General features: G+C 32.5%; 9 protein-coding genes and 1 pseudogene across 10 annotated transcripts, besides 5 other annotated features; 5 read left to right on the top strand and 5 right to left on the bottom strand.

The window, feature by feature from the left end:
- Window positions 1-8,859: part of a mobile genetic element that runs on past the window's edge.
- On the bottom strand, window positions 7-405 carry TVAGG3_0458840 (phage tail repeat-like family; the record flags this gene model as incomplete). The annotated part of the gene is made up of 1 exon (XM_051234970.1): window positions 7-405. The coding sequence occupies one exon, from the start codon at window positions 403-405 to the stop codon at window positions 7-9; it is 399 nt and encodes a 132-aa protein (XP_051092794.1).
- TVAGG3_0458830 (uncharacterized protein) lies at window positions 1,185-1,967 on the bottom strand (the record flags this gene model as incomplete). Its single annotated transcript, XM_051234969.1, has 1 exon — window positions 1,185-1,967. One exon carries the CDS (start codon window positions 1,965-1,967, stop codon window positions 1,185-1,187), a length of 783 nt encoding a protein of 260 aa, XP_051092793.1.
- On the bottom strand, window positions 2,387-3,046 carry TVAGG3_0458820 (organellar and viral DNA polymerase type B; the record flags this gene model as incomplete). Its single annotated transcript, XM_051234968.1, has 1 exon — window positions 2,387-3,046. One exon carries the CDS (start codon window positions 3,044-3,046, stop codon window positions 2,387-2,389), a length of 660 nt encoding a protein of 219 aa, XP_051092792.1.
- Window positions 3,159-3,839, top strand: TVAGG3_0458810 (uncharacterized protein; the record flags this gene model as incomplete). The annotated part of the gene is made up of 1 exon (XM_051234967.1): window positions 3,159-3,839. One exon carries the CDS (start codon window positions 3,159-3,161, stop codon window positions 3,837-3,839), a length of 681 nt encoding a protein of 226 aa, XP_051092791.1.
- TVAGG3_0458800 (protein of unknown function, DUF4106 family) lies at window positions 5,103-5,990 on the bottom strand (the record flags this gene model as incomplete). Its single annotated transcript, XM_051234966.1, has 1 exon — window positions 5,103-5,990. One exon carries the CDS (start codon window positions 5,988-5,990, stop codon window positions 5,103-5,105), a length of 888 nt encoding a protein of 295 aa, XP_051092790.1.
- TVAGG3_0458790 (uncharacterized protein) lies at window positions 6,429-6,674 on the bottom strand (the record flags this gene model as incomplete). Its single annotated transcript, XM_051234965.1, has 1 exon — window positions 6,429-6,674. One exon carries the CDS (start codon window positions 6,672-6,674, stop codon window positions 6,429-6,431), a length of 246 nt encoding a protein of 81 aa, XP_051092789.1.
- TVAGG3_0458780 lies at window positions 6,791-6,882 on the top strand (annotated as a pseudogene). The gene has a single exon. A coding segment is annotated over exon 1 (92 nt).
- On the top strand, window positions 6,886-7,146 carry TVAGG3_0458770 (uncharacterized protein; the record flags this gene model as incomplete). The annotated part of the gene is made up of 1 exon (XM_001314462.1): window positions 6,886-7,146. One exon carries the CDS (start codon window positions 6,886-6,888, stop codon window positions 7,144-7,146), a length of 261 nt encoding a protein of 86 aa, XP_001314486.1.
- Window positions 7,831-8,151, top strand: TVAGG3_0458760 (uncharacterized protein; the record flags this gene model as incomplete). The annotated part of the gene is made up of 1 exon (XM_001314460.1): window positions 7,831-8,151. The coding sequence occupies one exon, from the start codon at window positions 7,831-7,833 to the stop codon at window positions 8,149-8,151; it is 321 nt and encodes a 106-aa protein (XP_001314484.1).
- A 557-nt stretch (window positions 8,860-9,416) lies between the features above and the next one.
- Window positions 9,417-9,622: a mobile genetic element.
- A 332-nt stretch (window positions 9,623-9,954) lies between these two features.
- Window positions 9,955-10,076: a mobile genetic element.
- A 169-nt stretch (window positions 10,077-10,245) lies between these two features.
- Window positions 10,246-10,282: a mobile genetic element.
- A 555-nt stretch (window positions 10,283-10,837) lies between these two features.
- Window positions 10,838-10,875: a mobile genetic element.
- Window positions 10,876-11,145: 270 nt separating this feature from the next.
- On the top strand, window positions 11,146-13,359 carry TVAGG3_0458690 (biological adhesion protein; the record flags this gene model as incomplete). Its single annotated transcript, XM_001314459.1, has 1 exon — window positions 11,146-13,359. The coding sequence occupies one exon, from the start codon at window positions 11,146-11,148 to the stop codon at window positions 13,357-13,359; it is 2,214 nt and encodes a 737-aa protein (XP_001314483.1).
- Window positions 13,360-15,089: the final 1,730 nt, after the last annotated feature.

Here is a 15,089-nt window from a genome sequence, read left to right as displayed (position 1 = left end):
GCGCGTTCATTGAACGCGGTACCATGCAAATACAGTCACAAATGGTGGCATGTAATCTGCACCCGAGCCTGTTGGATTTGTTGTGAAAGTATGGGCATGATTTCCTGCGGTTCCACAGAAAATACCTGCGCTTGAATCTACTGGGTCACTTGAAATATCATATCTATGCATTCCCTGTCTATCCGAACCTGCTGCAAGATTTGTATAACCTCTTTTTGTTATTGAATGTGAATGACTACCTGTTGTGTTTGTAGTTCCTGTATGAGTGTGCGGTGGAAGGTTTGCTTCAGTAATTTTCTTCGAACCTCCTGTTTGCTTTGAAGAGTTAGCACAGTATAAGAATTTGTCTACAATCTGCTGCCATGTACCAAAACCTAAAACTGTTGCTGGATTTGTTGAGTTCATTGACGTATAAATAGAGCCTATAGGATATAATGTTTGAAGAATCTGAGTCTTTAATGTTTGAAGCTCTGTTTTGTCTGCTTTCTTGTCATATAAATCTTGAGCAGTGAATTTAATATTATGTTCATCCTTCATGACATAAACATCTTTACATCTAATGTTTCTCATCGTCGTTATGTCGTCATCCGATGTTAAACCTTGTGGAAAGTTAGGAGGTTTACAATATAATACAGGCTTCCCCACCAGTTTCTTCAACCGTTCCTTCAATACTTTCTATAGCAACAGTTGTGAAATTTATGTGTATGGTTCTTGTCTGCTTTCTTATCTAACATTGCTGGTAGTTCATATGCTTCAAAGTTTCTGGCATGACCTTCGATATTCCTGCAACTCTTATCTAAATTGTTAAGAGTATCTTTTACGCTTGTACTTGGATTTTCTAATGGTGCACTTGAACCAAGGTCAAAGTTCAATATTATGTCGTCTGCTCTAACAGTAGTGAAGGATTTATGTGTATGGTTCTTGTCAGCTTTACTGTCTAAAGAAGTTTGAAGTTCATTTATATCGGAGATGTTGTGTTTATGAGATTTCAAAACTTTGTTCGTTGCGTCAAGTTCTTTGTCAGCTTTACTTTTAATAGCATCTTCAAACGTTATTTTTGACTTAACTCTCAAAGTAAATCTTGGTTCAACTAATACACCGTTAACAGAAAGTAGAGGCATAAATTTCACCGTTATAACCAAATGCTTCTGGTGCTTTACCTGTGTCATACTGTACAGTACAGCTTATGTCATAACCTTTAGCACGAATGTATTTATATCTTCTTTCATTAACATTTTTGTCTTCGCTTCATCACTTCGTGTTAAATATCCATGGTAGTCCGTTATAATCTGTTCGTCTGAAGTTATATAATGAACGTGGTTTTTATCTGCTTTTTCGGCTAATTTCTCATTAACATCATTCACTTCTAATTCAACTCTTCCGCCAGAACTCTTATTATCATTAATCTTTTTCATTAATTCGGTAATTACGTCATAAAGACTATATTCTGTTTTCGGTTTTGTAAATAATGAGTCAAAATTTCTTTTCATCATTACATCGCTGACATTAATGATATCACCAATTCCTTTTTCATTTATTCTCTTCATTAATTCTGCAATAATGACGAATATATAATCTGTTAATTTATTCTCTTCATCGAGGGTTATAGAATGTTTTGAAATTGAATCATTAACTCCTCTAAATAAATCAATAACTTCAGGATACACGTTTTTAATGTCTTGAATAACCCGACCAGTATCCTCGCCACTATGTGGCTCTGAGCCCGTTGGGCTCTGTTGTTCATGTTCTTCGTTCCCGTCGTTACGTGGTTTTATATCTCTAACCATCATCAACGCAGCCATAACCGGAGGGTTTGTTGCTACCTGTTCGAAAATCCGTCCGTTATGTATGGTATATCTAAATAATTTCTTTGTGTTTGTTAAAACATTTGAAACAAGTCTTTTAAAACCATCTACAAAATTTCCTGTTTCACCTAATGTTCTTGCAGCATTTACAAGCTCACCCATTCCCGCTTTTGACCCCAAAAACGTCCATATTGCATTTATTTCACTCTGTATAGTTGTCCATTCAGCGAAACTAACACCCGCATTCGCTAAGCTGAAAATGAAATTCAGTGGATCGAACTTAATTCCACCTTCTTTTTCAATTTCAACGAACTCACTAACATGAGATTTTAAATATTCTTTCGTTAAAATTGTTTTCCCCGATGTTATGTCATTAACGAAACTATCACCGTCAAAAGTTAACGAATTCAATTTCGTCGTTGATGCTTTTATTTCATACACCGCTTTATCGATAGTTTTTGGCTCACCTTCTTTAGAAGCATATGAAACATTAATGAATGAATTATATGTATTCGTGAATGAGTTAAAATCAATGATTTTCATTAATGACGCCTTTAATGATTCATTAACTGTTGAATCCCTTAAACAATTAATGAACTGTCATGGGCTTCGCCCTGGTCGCTTCGGTCTGAAAGACCTTCAGGACTCAAAGAGTCCGTTTGCGACTTTATGAAAGGTACACTGCAAACCGTCGAGTTTGGATCAAATGCTGTAGTTGGTGCAGGAATATTAATGATATAAGTCATTAAATCATTAAGTGACGTAAATAATGTTGTCGTTTTTGATTTAATTTCTTTAGCATCTGTTATATATGGTAATTTTATTTCTGTAGTTTCTGAATTAAAGATATTCGCTAAAATGTTTTGTAAACTGTTTTGAACAGCAGTATAAACCGTTGAATCCGGAACTCTTACGATTTCACCGTCCTTAATAAAAGGCATTGCACATGTAGTGCTTGGGTCAAATCTTTCGGGATTATAATTCAACATATATTCTAATGCTTCATATACAGACTTATATACTGTTGTGTCGTTCTTCATGACAACTTCACCATTTACAATGAATGGCATTGTACATGGAGTTAAAATAGGGTCAAACTTTTCATAGTCCTTCCATGTTATGTATTTCTCGGTATTTCCATCACTGATAACAATATATTTGTCAGTAAGTGTGAGAGAGTATTGACCAAAATATAAACGTTTAGCTCTGTCAGCTTCATACGCATATGCAGCTATACTCATATTTTAATGAGAATAAAATGTTGTTCTATTTGCAAAGTACAGACCCAAACGAATACGGGACAGTAAAGCTACAAACAAACTTAGGTCTACAGAATGAGCACTTGCATTCAGAATGGTTGACTTCAATACTATCGCTTCATTCGTTATAACAGATGAAACAGATTTCATGGAGCTTGAAATAGATGGAAAGAAGCACGAAATAAGATTTCACAATAATGTAGAATATAAGATGGAAACATTAGCTGGAGTGTTAAATGCTCTCATAAATACTACAATAAACAAGGATAACGAAGAAAACTTAATGAATGTTAAACTTATTGCAGGAGTTTTGAAGTTCAGTTATGCGAAGGAGTTTAAGATAACACGAATGAGTCATAGAGTTCAATTGCTTCTGGGAGCATACCATATGACATTTCCTTTGAAAAGTGTTGACAAAACGATTGAGATGAAATCTGTTCCATACGTATGTTATGGTAATTGTTTATACATTGAGTCAAAAATAGCTAATGTCACAGGTATTTCAGGAGTTAATAGTAAAGGTTCAGTAGAATATAAGTCTTTCTGTTATGCAGTCAATTCAATGTTCATTCCAAACGTTCCTGTCATAGCAACTCATTTAGGTAAATGGGTTCGCATTAGTCCTCATAATTTGAAAGACATGCAATTCAGACTTGTTGACTTTCAAGGAGAGCCTGTAGAACTGAAGGCACCAGTGCGAATGACTGTTGAAGTTGACTTTTTAGAAAATATTAAATGCAACAGCTTACAAGAGAACTCAGAGCTAAAAATATAAAGTATGAATGTTATGTATTAGGTCATGAACTTTGGTTGTTGCTGTTTGATGAAACAAATGAGTTAGTTATGTCAGTCAAGAGAACAGAAAAAGGCGTCAAAGGCGCCGAGCGCAAAGCGCTATATTGTGTTAGTGAAAACTGCACCAAGTCAATAAGATTAGGTTTGCATTATGAAGATGAGTTCGATACTGTTGAAGAAGTTTTGGATAGATATTACAAATTGCTTTAATTTACTAAAACATATTTCAAACAAAGTTTATATTCTGTTGAAAGTTTTGTATACTCGTTCGAATATTTATACTTAAACTCAACTCCTGTAGTTCCTGGTGTTTCAATGATGCGGATGTTACCTATTTTCATGAATGGTGGCGTTTGACCACAGCATTCGATTTCAGGGTCGAGATAGTCAATGACACATTGTTTCCCTGTTATTCGTGATATAACATTTTCAAGGTCCTCCTTTGTTAGAATTATTTGGTTCTTGCTTATAAGATTTGTCAAAAGCTTCTTATCGTCTTTGAGTAAAATTGTTTGGTATAACTGAAGAAGGTAATGGTCTACGTTATCTGAAGGATTTGTTTGAACATTTGTGTAAGGGTTGTCGTTGGCTTCTCTTGAAAGAATTTGGTCCAGTGGTGGATACTCTAACTTAACATCTGATGTAGCGTTAGCGTTTGAAGCTGAGTTTAAATTCACGGATTTCAGTTCTGGTTCTTTTTCTTTCAAACACTCTGAACTATAGTTCTTTATGACAATATTGTTTGTCGTTCGTGAGTCAACATTTGATGTTGGTTCAATTGGAACATTAACGGCACCAGCTAAGATGGATTTGCTTCTCATTTCATATAGAATAAAAACCTTTTATATGTATGAAATGAACAATATACTCGACAAGGGTTTGAATGTAAAGCTAACGAATGAAAATATTGTTGAATTCACTGAGACAGGAGCTGTGTATAAAGATGTAGAACTACTGAACAAAAGAGCTAAGGGAAGAAGCAGGAACATGAACAAAGGGTGGAAGCCTATAAAAATTTATGTCAATGATGGCTCAGGAGGTTCAAACATAAAGTATGCAGAAAGTTATAGAGTTTATGCTCTCAAAGGTGAAAAGCCTTCATTTAAGAACAGCTATTCTAACGCATATCCTCAAAAGCTAACGGATGGGAAGTGGATGATATGAATGACAGCAAAAATATTAACAGAAATGGCGACAGAGATGCATGGAATTTGTTTACCATCAGTCAATTGAAGGTTAAACTTTAAAACAATGTTGGTCGTTCCCATGGAATATTTTTGACTTTAATGGTATTAGTCATGATATGAATCTCAAGGTATGAACGAGGAGAGATGAGAGACTTATATGCTTCCCAAATTTCTTCAAAAGGTAATGTTATACCTGACTGTTTCCAAATGAGTTCAATATCATAACGTGAGAAACCTTGAAAGATAACGAAGTCAGTTATGAGACGTTTTATGTTTAAAGCAAGGAAACGCCATGTTTGCATAAGTATTGCTACAGTTAAGTGGTAATGTCTGACTTTAGTTATGATGTTAGCTAATGGTGAGTCAGGCTTTGAAACTAAACCTTTTCCGGCGAAGTCGTCACAAACGAGCAGAGTGTTTGAAGGATACTTTTTGAAGGGGTATTTTGAAAGTTTTGATAGAATGTAGTTTGTCAGTCGTTTCATATCGTAAACTCCTGAGTATTGACGTAAGTGGTGTTTGTCAATAATTCTTTCCATCTCTTCTGAAGTCTTTTGCATTCCTGACTGTATAAATTCAACGATGGCATAATATTTTCTCTTACGTCGAATGTAACGTTGAAGAAATTCAATGAGTTCACTGTCTGAAACTTTAACGACAGAGGCTTGAACTTTTGACATAAATGTTTTCGCTGTTGAGTCCATAGAGTCTGAAGTTGCTGATATAATGATTTGGTCATAATATGAGTCATTTCCTAAACGCTCTGTTATGAGTATATGACGAATGAGGTTAAATGTCTTACCTGAACCCATCTTTCCACAATAGAAATAAACACCATTTGAACAGAACTCATAGTCCTTACTGAAAGGAAGAATGAGAGAAGAGTTAAGTTTGTCTGTAGTTTCATTCATGTCTTCATCTACGTCATGTATTAAATGCTTCATTTTATCTCCATTAAAAATGCAAGTCAGAAATATTCAGAACATAGCACCGAGTCTAACTGACAAGAGTATAAAGATATACTATGAACACGTTATGATGAAACCAACCAAAATTCAAGAAAGTCAGTATACTTATGAATATCCAAGACACTGGGTAGAGTATGTAGGAGGTGAGAAAGCTATTGAAATAAGACAAGTTAGAAGTATTCCAGCAGGAAGAACAATATTATTGAAGAACTTTAATGTTTTGATATAATGATGAAACAAAGAAGCAAGATAGTTTTCCTGTTGCTGTGTATGTGAACCTAGACACAGGAGATGACATGAAAGTTTTTAACACAAAGCTTCAAACGGTAGTGAGAGAACAACTTACTGCGGAAGGACATCCATTACCTTCAGAAGTTACCATAGCATATAATTTTGAAACAAACTCAATAGATTTTAAATCGTCTCTGCAAAGAAGTCAGGTTTTACATTTAATGAAGCAGATGTATATTCGAATGAAAACTTCAAAGCTATTGCATGGTTAGATAATGACGATTGCTTTAAGAAAATATTTAAATTCAGTGACTCAACGATGTCAATAGATGACCTTCGTGGAATGTTACCATCGACGTTTACAGTTGAAGGTTCAGCAGGATTGCTTACAAGATTGTCAATTGGTGGCATTTGGTCTCGTGAGAACATTGTTATAAAATCCAGTATAAGTGAATTTGCTGAAGAATCTATATTATGTCTTTCAAACTATATGTATTCGCCGCCAAAGCATTATAGTATAACAAACTTTGTCAGTAAGTTTAACATAAGACTTGTCGAACCTTCTTCAATGAAAGATGTTGTGCTACCTAAAGATGGAAAGGATGGACTCATTATTGAGATGATTTTAATAGCATATTAAATGAGCTTGTTCTTGAAGGTCATTCATGATGAAATAACTGTTGTAGAAGATGTTAGCAATTGTTCAGACATTTTATTGAGAATAGATGAGATAAGAAAGAAGTTAGATAGACCGCAAACGGACTCTTTGAGTCCTGAAGGTCTTTCAGACCGAAGCGGTGAGGGCGAAGCCCGTGAGAACGCTTATGTTTCATTGACTTTCTCCAGTAACGAGAACTTTTATGAGATAATATTGAAGAGAGATGATTTTAATATGGTGTAAATGGTAGCTTGGGCAGCTTTAGGCGCAATGGGAACAAAAGCATTAGCATTTGGAGCAAAAGCACTTGGGGCTTATGACGCAGTAAATAAAATGAGTGGAGGAAGAGTTTCGAAGACATTAGATGCAAATAAAGGAAAGATTGGAGGCTGGGTTGCAAAGAAGTTAAGATTAAATAAAATAGGGCTCATAAATAAAGCATCCAATTTGGTTGCGACTGAGTCAGAAAATGCTTTAGGAAAGGACGATGAGTTTGCAAAACACGCAAAAGACTTTAATGACCAGATGAAAGGTGAAACAATGCATTTAAATAGAGTCGATGGAACTAAAGAAAATGTTTCTTCTCCACCAGTAGTTCTTCCGTATGGTCCCTATGGAATGTATGGAAACCCTTACGAAAGACCATTTAACCCATTGACTGGTGGAAGTAACTGGTATCATTACGGACGAAGAAGAAAGACAGTCAAGTTGGAGACAGACGTGAAGAAAGCAACTAAAAAGAAACCAAGGAAGAGAGTTATAAAGTAATGAATTCAAGTGGGTGAAAAAAGAGGTGAAAAAAGAGGTGAGATGTCACCACTTCACCTAAATTTATTTTTGTGCTATGTTTTCATACGTGTGAGGGTGGTGATATCATTAATTTTTAAGTTTATTTTTAAGTTTATTTTTAAGTTTATTTGGATGTAAATGACGAAAACTATTGAGATAACAAACTACAACGGTCATGAGTTCAAGAACTTGTTCTTCGTTCCTCGTGAAAATACATTCTATCAGATACGAGGGAGAAAGGGTAAAGTTAGTTTGAGCGTTTATGAAGGAATGAAGAATGGAAAGTTTATACAAGCATACGATACAAACGGTAAACGTGTTTCATTAGCTTTGTCAAAACTTACAGGTATAAACTATGACAGTGATTTTGACCTATATGAAGAAGAAAGTGAGTCAGAAGATTATGAGCTGTTATATGAAGCACAGCAATGGGAGGAGTTGCAATACTTTTGTAAGTGAGAACGTTTATTTTTACAGTAGTAAGGTGAAGTGGTTGGCGGCTTTATAAATATTTAAGGTTAAGTTGGTGTTGTCGTTTGTGTTGTAAAATATATGTTAACGGTTTCGTGAAGTGTCAAAACCGTTAAGTTGTGTATGGAGACGTGCAGTGCCTCAGTACACAACTTAGGTATACTAACTAATTTAAATGAAGAAGTAATTTAAAACAATTTTATTTATGATCAAATTTTATATATGTTTATTGTATAGACTTTCATTATGAATTTATTGAACAAATAGATGATTCACATACATGCACATTTGTTATATACTCGCCGTTTAATGAAGTAGCAGAAAAGAGACAAAGTGATTTTAGGATAGGTTTTAAAATTTCTCAGTATAATGAAGACTTCATGAATGTATTTAATTATAAACCCGGAGAAGAACGAACAGTGTTATCACCAATAATAACATATAATGTATGGGACAGAAAACAAGTCATTTTATATTCAAATATCGCTAAAGGGGTTGAAAATGAATTTATCGGCCATACTAGAGCATCACCATTAACAAATATTAAATATTATAAGTTATCAGGAAATAATAGGGAGTTTTGGATTGATATGTATTCTACACACGATCATAAATGCCCCGTTGTGTTACCCGAAGACGGAAAGGATGTTTTCTTCCTTGAGGCTCAGTTACTGAATTCAACTATCGCAACTTTATAAGAAAATTCATGTAAATTCACAGGGTTAGAAAAGAGGTTAGAAATCGGGTTAGATCTAACCTTCTACCCTAAATATATTTTTGGTGTAAATTTATGAGGGTAGAAAAGAGGTTAGAAATCGGGTTAGATCTAACCTTCTACCCTAAAATTAATTTTATCATTTATGAAAAATTTAGTATATACAGAAATTAAAAAAATTTTGAGTTAATTTATTTTTAAGTTTATTTTTTTACTCTGGGTGTTAAAATCTATGATAAAAAAAATAAATAAAAAAATTTTAACGTTAATTTTTAAGTTTATTTTTTTATTTTGTGAAGTGTCAAAAATTTTAACGTTAATTTTTAAATTAATTTTTTTATTTTGTGAAGTGTCAAAAATTTTAACGTTAATTTTTAAAGTTAATTTTTAAAAAATTATTTTTTTTTATTTTTGTAAATGTCGAAATATTTTACGTGTCAAACGGTTTTTTGCAGATTCTAGTAATTTGAGTACTAAGAGGCGTAGACCCTTGGTACCCAATTACTAGATACTAACTAGCTGACGTTACAACGCATTACAACCCGGTTAATACGAGCATATACATTAGAGCTGCTTTGTTATGATCTCCCTCATCAATTGATGAGAGATCTCATTATGAAGCAGCTCCAATCGAACTAAAAACCTACATACAAATGAGTGAAAACAAACTCATTAGAGTTGTGTTGCTTTGATTTCTCTCATCAGAAGATGAGAGATACCAGAACAAAACAACTCTAATCAAACTTTCTACACAACTCAGCACAGTATCAATGCAAAGTAATGCGTCTGTATCGTTAACAAGCAAAGTTGTTTCGGGTCCTTCCATTTTGGAAGAATTCGGAACAACTTTGCGAATTGATAGTGTAAACCCATATACATGAAAGCGTGCATGCATAAAGACAGGTATTGTCAGCAATGACTACCTACCCAGCTATGAGTGATCAGAGAATTACCATCTCAGGCTTTTTGAGAACGTTTCAGCCAGGACCCTCGTATGTTGACTGTGAGAAAGGCATCCTTTATCTGAAATAGATGCTTTTCCAACAATCAAATTCGAAGATCTTCGACGTTGTTGTAAAAAGAAAAGGAGAAGGAAAGAAGAGGAAGGAGAGGAAGAAGGAAAGGAAAAGAAGAAGAAGAAAAAAGAAAAAAAAGAAGGACATATTAAATATAATGCGCACTTAATAGTGCCGAGGCGCGATTTTTTTGACCCTATATTACCGCACGGCAATGTTTTTCTCGATTTTGTACAGCCCTAAATAAACGATGTTGTAAAATCATATTCTACCTTCGATAGTATGAAATTTTTAATTTTTAATTTTTTTTCTGGATTAAATATTTGAATCATATAAAACATACTGATTCTGTAATAAACAGAAATTCATCAAAAGTGACAGCTCTCAATTTTTTGACATTTGTAAATTCTAAATTGAATGAGAAAAATGAAATAATACTAAGCATAATACAATATTCTAGATTTAATTATAATTAGGAAAAAGTTAGTTTTGAGAGTACTTTTCATAGGCATATAGAATGAAATCTTCTGAAAAATAATATCACATAAACTCATATTATTTTCTAATATATAATATTTTATATAAAAATCAAATTCAATGATCTTAAAAGCGAAGGATAAACCTCAAAATTTACGAATATAATGAGTGGGAATATTTCATATGGTTTTATGATAGATAAGCATTATATTCCCACTCATTATATTCGTAAATTTTGAGGTTTATCATTCGCTTTTAAGATCATTGAATTTGATTTTTATATAAAATAGTTATATATTAGAAAATAATATGAGTTTATGTGATATTATTTTTCAGAAGATTTTGTGTTCTTCTTCAAAATTTTATTTTTTTATTAAAAAGAATCTTTACAAAATATACATTTACTTAAATTAATATTTAAAAACGTGCTCTATCAAAAGTTCCAAAAATTCAATATTTTAGCTTTTCTGAGGTGTCACTTTTGATGAATTTCTGTTTACAACAATTCCATCTAAACGATGTGTTTTCCCCATTAATCATCCATTTGGTAAGCATTATTTTATATCCAATATATTTGACTGAAATCCTAATTTAATCCTCTGTATATGAATTATCTAGCAAGTACACATCATAATTCCAGCTTCCATGTAGCTTTAGTATTACCAATTACTAAGATTCATGAAATAACGTAATCCAATTGAAAACAATGTGTTAACTGTTTAACATTTGGATGTTTTAAGTTCATATTTTCTTAATTCTGGCTATTTTTAAAAAATGTTACAGATTTCTCGTTGGATTTGCTATGAGTCAGGAACGCAATCCAACCAATATAACGATTTCCTTCTGTTTATTAGTGATGATTCAATGAAAATTCCAGTGATTTGCTGCGTAAATTCAAGTTTAATTCATGAAAAATTCGTTAAGATGCGCGATTTACTAAAAAACGAAAAGAAACGAGCAATGATATATACGAAAAATCCATTTGAACTACAATGCTTATTCAGATATTTGAACAATCAATCATTTTCTCTTCCTTTAGACCGCTTGCAAATTTTAAATGAAGAATTTAAACGATACGATATTGCTATGATACCAACAAATAAATTTTATCAAATTCCATCACAAGCCGAAGAATTTATAAATATTTTATCAAAAACAATCAAAAGCAATAAAAATTATCAACTGTTTCGACATTCATTTATCCAAAACTATAATATCCTTAAGAATTCACCATCATTTAAAGAATTGCCGATGAAAATTATTGTCGAACTTTTACAAAATGGAATTGAAAGTGACGTAAATCCAACAGTCACACGAAATATTATCTCTGATATTATTGAAAATCTCGAAACAAAGTATCAAACTCAGAAAAAGAAGTATAAAACCAAAATTACTGCATTGCTCTCTGAAATAAATAGATTGGGCCCATATGATAATGATTCTGAAAACGTATCTCAGCTTAAAAAGCAAATAAACGATCTTACCGAACAATTAGATTCAATAACTAAGAAACAATCACAGGAAAAGCCAAGTTCTCCAAGTAAGGTCAACATTTACGAGAAAAATGCAGCAGATTTACAATACATTGCTGAACTTTTGAAGAAAATTCAAGAATCAAATGATGAAATGCTCAAAATTCAACAAGAAAACGAAGACATGAGAGCCCAATCAATAGCCGATAAAGATGAGCTCGAATCTCTTAGATTCAGCCTTTCAGAATCAGCAAAACAGATATCTCAGCTCCAAATCCAAAACGATTCGCTTTCCAAGGAAGTTTTTAAGACACAAAAGAAACTTGACTCCAGCATGCAAAAATATTCAGAATCAATGACGAAACTTTCACAAAATTCCGATGCAACGATACAGAAACTTGATAAAGAAAAAAGAATATTACAGAGCGAATATGATAATATTAAAGCTCAATTTGATAAAATTTCGAAAGAAAATGAAGAAAATAAGAAATCTAAAGATTTTCTTGAAATTGAGCTTTCTGAGAAGTCCAAATTAATCCAGGCTGCTACACAGCGTGAAATTATGAGTACACAAGAGAAAGAATTCCATGAACAGTTAATCAGTCAAAAGAAGAAACAAATTGAAAGTTTAAACGCAGAATTAGTGAGCCACAATTTGGATATTCAACGCTACAAGACCATTATACAACAATGGAATCAAATGAATGATGAATTATACAAGACAAAGAAACAATTGGAAAAATGTAAAAAATCTGAGATGCAAAATCAACTTAATGATACTAAACTCTATGAGCAAAGCAAATCTATTGAACAATTAACAGAAGAAAATAGAAAATTAACTGAATCTAACGAACAATTAAATAAAATCATTCAAGAACTGAGAGATTCCTATAACAAAGAAAAGATTCAATGGGAAACAGAGAAAGAAGACCTCAAAGATCAAATATCTCAGCTCTCAATGTCACTTATTGCATCAGAAAACAATAATGAACGAATTCAAAATGAAACAGCAAGTGAAATATCGAAGCTAAAGAAAGCTGCTTCTGAATATAAGAAGATTTCAATAGAAAACGAAATGCTCAAAGAAAAAATCATTCAATTGACTCCTCAGAAACAAATGAGTTCACCAGAACCTAATGTTCTATCATATAATTCACCACAGTATAGAACTCCAACCATTTATTCTACACAAACTGAAGCAAATACAATATCTCAATTGAAATCACAGAATAGCTTATTGGAAAAGCGAGTTTCTGATCTCCAAAATGTTATAAATGACCAGTTGCAATCTAAAACAAAAGAAATTCAACTTCAAAAACAAATTGAAATTTTAATGCAGAATTTATCAAATAAAGAAAAAGAAAACAACGAGTTACGAGCTAAAATGAAGAAATCAAACAGTTCGATCTCAGACAATTTGACTTCTGCTGATAAAGATATGGTTTTCACTACACAAGATGAGGAAGAGTCTGAGGATGAAACTTATACATCTAATAATTCAGCAGAAGATATTTAACGACATTTGTTATTTAATTTGTTTAATTATGATTTAGAAATAAAATTATTGTTATTTTATGTTAATAATTAGTATTATGTGAATCTTACTGTATGACAATATATAGTCATTTAAGTGATCTTCTGAAAATCTCAGCATTTTGCAATATTATTAAGATTTTTCATTAAGGGATCACCGCTTTAGTTTACAACTATTCAATTTTCGACACTTCGAGGTCTATTTTCTCTTGATAGAATAGATATCATTCTGCATAAGCATGACCATAACATGTCCATACAATTATCTACCTATTTGTCGTTTCAGATATCAAAAAGAAGAGATTTGATCAAAACCTTAAACATTGGAGTTTCCACTGAGGGGACGATCTTTAAATTGAACGGTCAATTTAAAGGAAGTATTCAATTTTTTGGTCAATTTAAAGCAATGAATGAGAAAAACTTTGAGCTTAGGGCAAATGAAGGTTTTTACAACGTAGATAGATAGACAAACGTATATGTCATCATTTCAATGAGTATGGTAGATTTCTATAAAAAGTGAGTGCAATATCACATTGCATTTCGAAACATGAGAGAAATAAGCATATATATACGTTATTACATATATATTTATATGCTATTCTATATTATTACAATGTTAAAATAAGAAAAACTCTAAGAGTCTCATTTGAAATATAATCTATTTTATTTTTATATAACAATTATCAATTAGAATGTAAATTATATTTGATTAGACGATAAATAATGAATAGACTTAATTATTTATGATTAGACATGTGTGAATAGAAAAATTTGTTAACATTTATGAAGATAATGTGTTTTGATTGAGATTACATTTGTGCTTAGTGGGATTGCTATTATATTGCATTTATATGTGTAAATTAGGAAAACTCGCACTTTTTCACTTGAATGTGATTCATTGAATTTTAATTCAAGAAAGGAGTTTACAAATGCAGAGTATTGTTCCTTTACCCTGCATTTGTAAACTCCTTTCTCGAATAGCTTGCACTTTTTCACTTGAATGTGACATTGAATTTCAATTCAAGAAAGGAGTTTACAAATGCAGAGTATTGTTCCTTTACCCTGCATTTGTAAACTCCTTTCTTGAATATCTTCATTTCTTTTAATTATAAATATCACATTCTGTATAAAACTCCTCAAATATCCTCAATTTCCCATTACAATAATAAATAACCATTTTCTATATTTCTTAAATTTCTCTAATCCTTAATTTTCTTATCAAATTTGTTATTTTTTCAATAATTTTTAAAATTTTCTATTATTTTTGGAAATTTTTATTTAATTTTGTGAGAAATTTATTCAATTCTTATTATATAATAATATTATTCAAAAATATTGTTGTAATTTTTCAATGATTACGATAATTTTTAATTCAATTTTTAATCGAATGTTTTGATGGGACGAGCTTACTGAGCATTGGCTCATCCCATCAAAACATTCCATTCAAAACTCTGGCCTTCATCGAGGCCAGAGCTCACAATTCATCTCCTCAGAGCCAAGTTCCTCGACGGTCGTCCTCATTAGGCACGATCCGAGAGGAACTTGGCTCTTCATTAAAATCACAAGCTCTGGCCATTTCTAAGGCCAGAGCTTCGCAAACCATCCTCGGGGCCGGTTTCCTCAAAGACCGCCCTGATTCAGGGCGGCCGGAGAGGAATCCAGCTCCGAGAGAGTGCCCATACGAAGCTCTGGCCTTAGCAGTGGCCAGAGCTT

The sequence above is a fragment of the Trichomonas vaginalis genome, chromosome II (genome assembly GCF_026262505.1).
Source record: "Trichomonas vaginalis G3 chromosome II, whole genome shotgun sequence".
NCBI classification, from domain to species: Eukaryota; Parabasalia; order Trichomonadida; family Trichomonadidae; genus Trichomonas; species Trichomonas vaginalis.
Note: the sequence above shows the minus strand (reverse complement) of the source record. Positions and strands in the feature narration are given on the sequence as shown.